The following is an 8,092-nucleotide window of genomic DNA, read 5'->3' on the forward strand; positions in this document are numbered from 1 at the left end:
AAGATGCCTTAGCCTTCCCCCAGCCTGGCACTGCCCCAGTCCCACTATGGCCGTGACCCCCACTCTGCACACTGGCGGTCATTGGGGTTCAGTAAACGGAAGAAACCCACAGTGTAGATGACTTGTGCATGTACCTTTAATATAGTGACCTCACCACTACTAACCACTCCCCATATCAGAAGTATAATTGCAACCTCCCCACCCATTGATCGCTCTCTAGCTCCTGTGACAGACCACGTACAGCTAGGGCAGTAACGTTTGTCCTATCATCAGCGTCTCTTCTTCCTGAGGAGACTGAAGAAGGTCCATCTGTCTCCTCAGATCCTGGTGAACTTCTACCGCTGCACCATCGAGAGCATCCTTACCAACTGCATCACAGTATGGTATGGCAACTGCTCTGTTTCCGACCGGAAGGCATTGCAGAGAGTGGTGAAAATTGCCCAACGCATCATCACCGGTTCCACGCTCCCCTCCATTGAGTCTGTCCAAAGCAAGCGCTGTCTGCGGAGGGCGCTCAGCATCGCCAAGGACTGCTCTCACCCCAACCATGGACTGTTTACCCTCCTACCATCCGGGAGGCGCTACAGGTCTCTCCGTTGCCGAACCAGCAGGTCGAGGAACAGCTTCTTTCCGGCGGCTGTCACTCTACTAAACAACGTACCTCGGTGACTGCCAATCACCACCCCCCCCCCCCCGGACACTTATTTATTATTATTTTTTTTTTTTTATTCAAATCGTTTGCTATGTCGCTCTTCAAGGGAGATGCTAAATGCATTTCGTTGTCTCTGTACTGTACACTGACAATGACAATTAAAATTGAATCTGAATCTGAATCTTTGTGTATTACCAATAAATAGTAGTAAAGACACAGTGTGTCGTTGACTCCTCTTTACACACAGGAGCTGCCGTCACCCATTAATTAGGTTGGTTCAGGAGCCGGACCTCTGCAGCAGTCTCATTCAAATAACACACTCACAATTATATTCATATTATAATTATATATGGTTTAAATAGACTGCAACACGGTATAGGCTCCCCATGGTGTAATATAGGCATTGGACACTAGATGGCGCTTCTTACTTTTTTCAATCTCATTTTCTAATTAGTTCAATTAATTAATGTGCGACTTGGCACTGACGAGTTATGACCTTCTCAGTTATATTTTATCTAAATCTGTGCAAAATTTCATGTAGTTCCGAAACATGTGTCACGAACGTTGATTTCTAGACACATTTTTGATGCTCGACCCACAGCCTACAAGAGAAACAGCTAACATTTTAGGTCGGTGACTTTGAAGAGAACTAAGAAAATTTACAGAGGAGGTTTTAAGTTTCAGAAAATGGGGGAAAACAAATGATATGTCACCGACAAGACAAGGATCAAGAGAGGTTGAATGACAAACATGTGAAGGTGCGATAAGCCAAGGGAGGCAGCTTGTTAACTGCTGATATTCCTTCCAAAGGAAATGTAAATAAGAGATGACAAAAGATAAGCAGGTGAGGTAGAAACTGACATATATTGGAACTGCACAGCATACACTGATAGAAGAAAAAGACTGCAGATGCTTGAAATATGTAATAGAAATAATGCTGGAAATACACATCAATCCAATATCTATGGGAAGAGAAATTGTTAAAAATTTCAGATTAAATATCGTAATTAAAAAGACTGATTATTAAATTAATTGAATTTAAATGTTAACTTCCACAACGTGCAAAGTTAGAAGATGAGATTCTGTGCCTTGAGGTTAAATTGCCTCTTGCACAGATCCAATATAGTTTAAAAGGGCAGCGATGGCAAGGTGGGAATGAGATGAAGAATTAGAGTGACAAGCAACTAGAAGCTCAGTCATCCTTGCAAATTTCTCAGAGGTATTCTGCATTGCAATCACCTTATCCATCTTGATTTTGCCAAAGCAGAAGTGACTGCATCATGAGCACCAAATGCTGTAAAGTCAGACATACAGCACAAAACACGCCAACATACGTTTACCATGAGCATTGGTGTTAATTATACAGTTATCTTTATGTTGTGTAGGAAGGAACTGCAGATGCTGGTTTAAGCCGACGATAGACACAAAATGCAGTAGTAACTCAACGGGACATGCAGCATCACTGGAGAGAAGGAACAAATGACTTTTCGTAGCAAGACCCTTCTTCAGGATGATGGTCCGATGGTTCAGTCTGAAGAAGGGTCTTGACCCGAAACGTTACCCATTCCTTCTCTCCAGTGATGCTGCCTGGCCCACTGAGTTACTCCAGCATTTTGTGTCTGTCACCTTTATATTAGTCTACTTTAATTTTTGCCATTTTCACTGTGATGTTACCAGAAGGTACATCTTCCTTTTTCTTGCATTTAGGGAATATTCCTTCTGCAACACTTTTTCATTCCTTCATCACCAACAACACCCATTACTCGTTCACAACATTTACCCATGCCTTTTACCCTTCCTATTATTCAAGTAAACAAATGTTCCCTCCAGAAAAGGAAGCACATCATAGAAATGCAGCACTGAAACAGGCCCTTCAGCCCACATGCTCATGAATCTAACCATCTAATCCAATCTGCCAGCACTTGGTCCATTGCTTTCTATGCTCTGCAAATTTAAATGGTCATCTAGATATTTCTTAAATGGTAGGCAGCTACTTGCTTTCCCCAAATCAGGTCGTGCATTCCAGATTTCAACCTGGGTGATGACATCCTTCCTCAATATCACTCTTAACATCTTACCCCTTCTCTGTGCCCGCTAGTTAGATACCTCTGCTATGGGGAAGCTTTTAAACAATTGACACCCCTCAATTTTGTCCATCTCCGTCAGCTCCCCTGTCCCGAGGGGCTCTGCTCCTCGAAAAGAAAGCCCAGTCTGCCCTCAGAACCAAAACTGCCCATCCTAGGATGGTGAATCTCCTCTGTACCTTCTCCAGAACATCAGATCCTTCCTATAGTGTAGTGATTAAGACTATTCACTGTATTCCATGTTTCACAAAGCTGCACCATAACCTTCCCATGTTATAGTCTATGCCCCAATTAATGAAGGCAAATATTCCAACTTCCTCACCTCTTTGTCTATGTTTACCACTTCAGGAATCCTTGGACTTGCACAGACATTCTGTTGCTCAATACTTCTCTATTCATTCTGTACTTCCTACCCTTTTTAGTCTCACAAAATAAGTCACTTCACATTTTAAATTTGGGATTCAATTCTACGTCATTGCTCTGCCCATTTTACCAAGTGACCAACATCCTGTAGCCTACAACTTGACTCCTCACTATCAGCAAAATACCTGTTTTTTTTGTTTTAAATATCACTACAAATTTACGATCATACCTTCTACATTCATATTCAAATTGTTAATACACATAATAGACAGTGAGAATCCTTGCAACAAATCCTGCAGTAGACAACTGGGCATAGGTTTCCAATCTCACATACAAACCTCCACCACCACCCTCTGCCTACTAATAAATACCAGCATTTTTGTGTAATATTTTCTTCGCTCCATAGATGCTGCTGCACCCACTGAGTTTTTCCAGCATTTTTGTATAACCACATTAGTCTGATGAAGGGTTTCGGACCGAAACGTTGCCCATTTCCTTCGCTCCATAGATGCTGCTGCACCCGCTGAGTGTCTCCAGCATTTTTGTGTAACCTCAAGGCATGTCAATTTTGGATCCAAATTAGTAACTTGCCTTTGATCACATAGGTTGTAACTTTATACACCAGGGTCCCATGTGGGAACATGGGACCTTGTCAAACATCTTGCTGAAATCCATGATGACTTCATCAACCATACAACTAATATCAGTACATGTTATTGCATGCAATAGTTTTTTTTGAAAGACATTTCCCTACAACAGAATTCACCTGCATCCCTTCCAATTTATAGTACACTGATTTTGCTACTTACAATGTAGTCTCCTCCAAGATAGAAAAAAAATCAAATCAAATTTGATGATCACTTTGGAGAACACCTCCAGATTCCAATTGCCTGTCACCTTAGCTCAACGTCTCAGGGAATCTATAGGAAGTGCTGCCTCACCTAATATCGAAGACCCACATCACCATGGCCACAGTCTCATCTCCCTATCATCGGGAAGGTGGTACATAACAGTAGCCCGAGGACCATTACCTCCATCATCAGACTCTTGAGCTTCCCAGCATAACCCTAATGAAGCACAGAATAGCTAGCTATTCTTTAAAGTTACAATAACCATTATGGTCATGAAACATAACATAGCATAGCAACCATGTTATTGTATATTTATATGCCATGGTTGTGTTGATGTGCCTGAAAAAACTATAATAATTAATCATTTCATTGTGTTAGAGACCGGCGCCGAAAGCTCCGTGTCCCGGGGAGGAAGAGGCCGGTGGCCGGTCGGTCGCTTACCTTCGCTGTTCTTGTCGGGGTCGAAACGCTGCCCGCAGCTCTTGTTGTAGCACAAGACGGACATGGCCACTGCCGCCGCTCCGGGCCGGGCCGGTGTAGCCGGTAACTCCAGGCCGGGCCGGGCAGCCGGTGTAGCCGGTAACTCCGGGCCGGGCCGGGCAGCCGGTGTAGCCGGTAACTCCGGGCCGGGCCGGGCAGCCGGTGTAGCCGGTGTGTAGCCGGTAACTCCAGGCCGGGCCGGGCAGCCGGTGTAGCCGGTGTAGCCGGTAACTCCAGGCCGGGCCGGTGTAGCCGGTAACTCCAGGCCGGGCCGGGCAGCCGGTGCAGCCGGTGTAGCCGGTAACTCCAGGCCGGGCCGGGCAGCCGGTGTAGCCGGTAACTCCAGGCCGGGCCGGGCAGCCGGTGTAGCCGGTGTAGCCGGTAACTCCAGGCCGGGCCGGGCAGCCGGTGTAGCCGGTAACTCCAGGCCGGGCCGCACTCGGGAAGGTTCGGGAAGCTCCGCGCTGCTTCCGCGATCCTTCGCGAACATTCGACCCGTCCCCTCGCGTCGCGCCGACGTCACCGCGCGGGCGGGCGGGGTGGCGGAAGAGCCCGGCGTGTTCTAGAACCCTGGCCCGGGAGACGCGGCCGGCGGCGACTTCTCTATTCGTGCTGGCATTGGTACTGTGGGTCAACGTTGTAACTAACTCTGTTCATTTGGCTTTCAGCGGGGTTTAGAAGTTTAAATAAAACCTAGAAGGCCGTAGGAGGTGTTAAACAGAAGTTCCATCCACATCGCATTATCCCTGGGCGTTTTAATATGAAGTATCATCAGCACACTATGTGTTGAGTCATCTGCTGTCTTAAGCGAATGGTCGTTGTTAATGGGCTAGGCTTTGAGGAGGAAGTATGTAGTGTCCTTTGCGTTGCTGCGGATCTATAGGTGTCATACCACAATTATTCAGCAACAAAGCGCTGTTTAAAAAAAATACAATCAATGAAACTATTCAAACATTAATTTTATCGTCGCATTCATTCATTCATTTGATTTCAATTCATTATTCGTGATATGTATTACTTCCTTCACATCGCAGTGCGCTTTCTATAAACCATTTAGCTCAACCTACGCTTCATTCAGCAATTAAGTAAACTTCAGGAGGTCACATAATGGAGAATACGCCCCAATCTCCATCTACGGGGACAGTGTGGAGAGAGTGTCCAGCTTAAAGTTTCTGGGCACTCACATGGTCCACCAACACACCGCTGCGCTGGTCAAGAAGGCACAGCAACGACTGTTCTTCCTGAGGACATTAAAAAAGACTGGTCTGCTCCAACAGCTGCTGGCAACCTTCTACCGCTGCACCACAGAGAGCATATTAACGTATGGCATCTCCGTGTGCTATCTCAGCTGCACGGAGGCGGAGAGGAGAGCTCTTCAGCGCATCGTCTACAGAGCGCAGAAGATTATTGGGACACAGCTGCCAGCCTTGGAAGGCATCTACCACACACGGTGCCTCAGGAAGGCCGTCAGCATCAATAAAGACTCCTCACACCCTTGTAATGGACTGTTCGAACTACTTCCCTCCGGCAGACATTACAAGGCCTTCTACGCCCGAACCTCCAGACTCAGGAACAGCTTCATTCCTAGAGCTATAGCGGCTCTGAACCAGCCCTGCTGAGTGCCCCCCACCCCCCCTGGACTGTCTCCCTCGCACAGATACATCTGCACTTTAGTCTGTTTGAACTGTTTTGACTATTTTACTGTTCTTTTTACAATCCATGTTCTCAGGGTATCTAAATCTAAATTTTATTAGTTATTTAGAAACATAGAAAATAGGTGCAGGAGTAGGCCATTCAGCCCTTCGAGCCTGCACCGCAATTCAATATGATCATGGCTGATCATCCAACTCAGTATCCTGTTCCTGCCTTCTCTCCATACCCCCTGATCTCTTTAGCCACACGGGCCACATCTAACTCCCTCTTAAATATAGCGAATTAACAGGCCTCAACTACCTTCTGCGACAGAGAGTTCCAGAGATTCACCACTCTCTGTGTGAAAAATGTTTTCCTCATCTCGGTTTTAAAGGATCTCCCCTTTATCCTAAAGCTGTGACCCCTTTCCTGGAATTTTAAAAGATCCCTTTTGGCTTAATTCATGAATCGTGCTTGTGCCTCTGAAAGTGCTTTCTTGTCAGGGACCTTTCCAGAGCCAAGGAGTCGCATGACGTTTTTTGCTCCTTCTGCTACTGCGTATTCTATTCTGAAGTGATGCCTAACCTCTTCCACCCTAAGTTCCAAGGGACTTATTCCAGGCTTTGATGCTATTCCATCTGTACTTTCAAATACCGTTTCACTTGTCTGCGTAGATTTAAGAATTTGCATCCTTATAACTTCTATTTTTGTTTTACTATCTTGAAGCATTTGTTGAGCTGCAGCTAACAATTTTCTATCCTTTGAAGATCCATTCGAGTCCATCTGGATCATATTCTCAGCTCCCAACTTCACTTTCAGCTCAATGTCCAATTGTTTCTTCATCCAGCAATGGATGATTTGTAGACTCAGGATGGAGTATCTGGGGTCGCGGGCAATCTGCCAGCTCTCATGGCAACAATGTCTTCTTGCCTCTTGATCAATATTGGTGAAGACATGGCTGATCATCAAAAAAATCCAACTGCCTGTATGCAATACTCCAGGGTTACACAGAAAAGCTGGAGAAACCTCAGCGGAGAATTCCAGCAGCACTCTCTGTGTGAAAAAAGTTTTCCTCATCTCGGTCCTAAAAGATTTCCCCCTTATCCTTAAACTGTGACCCCTTGTTCTGGACTTCCCCAACATCGGGAACAATCTTCCTGCATCTAGCCTGTCCAACCCCTTAAGAATTTTGAAAGTTGCTATAAGATCCCCCCTCAATCTTCTAACACTAGCGCAAACCGAGTCTACCAGTCTTTCTTCATATGTGACATCCCTGGAATCAGTCAACCAAGACCCCTCTATGGCAACTGCCAGTATGCAATACTCCAGGTCTCCTGTACAACTCCTAGAACCTCCCTGCTCCTATACTCAAAAACTTTGCTATGAATGCTAACATACCATTCGCCTTCTTCACTGCCTGCTGCACCTGCATGCCTACTTTCAATGACTGGTGTACCATGACACCCAGGTCTCGTTGCATCTCCCCCTTTCCTAATTGGCCACCATTCAGATAATAATCTACTTTCCTATTTTTGCCACCAAAGTGGATAACCTCACATTTATCCACATTATACTGCATCTGCCATGCATTTGCCCACTCACCCAGCCTATCCAAGTCACCTTACAGCCTCCTAGCATTCTCCTCACAGCTAACACTGCTCCCCAGCTTTGTGTCATCCGCAAACTTGGAGATGTTGCATTCAATTCCATCGTCCAAATCATTAATATATATCGTAAATAGCTGGGGTCCCAGAACTGAGCCTTGCAGTACCCCACTAGTCACTGCCTGCCATTGTGAAAAGGACCCGTTTACTCCTACTCTTTGCTTCCTGTCTGCCAGCCAGTTCTCTATCCACATCAATACTGAACCCCCAATACCGTGTGCTTTAAGTTTGTATACTAATCTCTTATGTGGGACCTTGTCGAAAGCCTTCTGAAAGTCCAGATATAACACATCCACTGGTTCTCCCTTATCCACTCTACTAGTTACATCCTCGAAAAATTCTATAAGATTCGTCAGACATGATTTA

The 8,092-nt window shown here is 45.6% G+C and overlaps 1 protein-coding gene across 1 annotated transcript in view; it reads right to left on the reverse strand.

Annotated features, from left to right (window-relative positions):
- Positions 1-5,205, reverse strand: part of chordc1a (cysteine and histidine-rich domain (CHORD) containing 1a) — a 29,933-nt gene extending 24,728 nt beyond the window's left edge. The window contains exons 1-4 of the mRNA XM_055637274.1: positions 4,835-5,205; positions 4,717-4,781; positions 4,644-4,680; positions 4,392-4,510 (exon numbers count right to left, since the gene is read on the reverse strand). Of these exons, the coding sequence (XP_055493249.1) occupies positions 4,392-4,510; positions 4,644-4,680; positions 4,717-4,781; positions 4,835-4,920 (307 nt within the window). The 5' untranslated portion in view covers positions 4,921-5,205. The remainder of the gene's footprint in view (positions 1-4,391; positions 4,511-4,643; positions 4,681-4,716; positions 4,782-4,834) is intronic.
- Between the last annotated feature and the right edge of the window lie 2,887 nt (positions 5,206-8,092).

Source organism: Leucoraja erinacea, chromosome 6, assembly GCF_028641065.1.
Source record: "Leucoraja erinacea ecotype New England chromosome 6, Leri_hhj_1, whole genome shotgun sequence".
Classification (NCBI taxonomy): Eukaryota; Metazoa; Chordata; class Chondrichthyes; order Rajiformes; family Rajidae; genus Leucoraja; species Leucoraja erinaceus.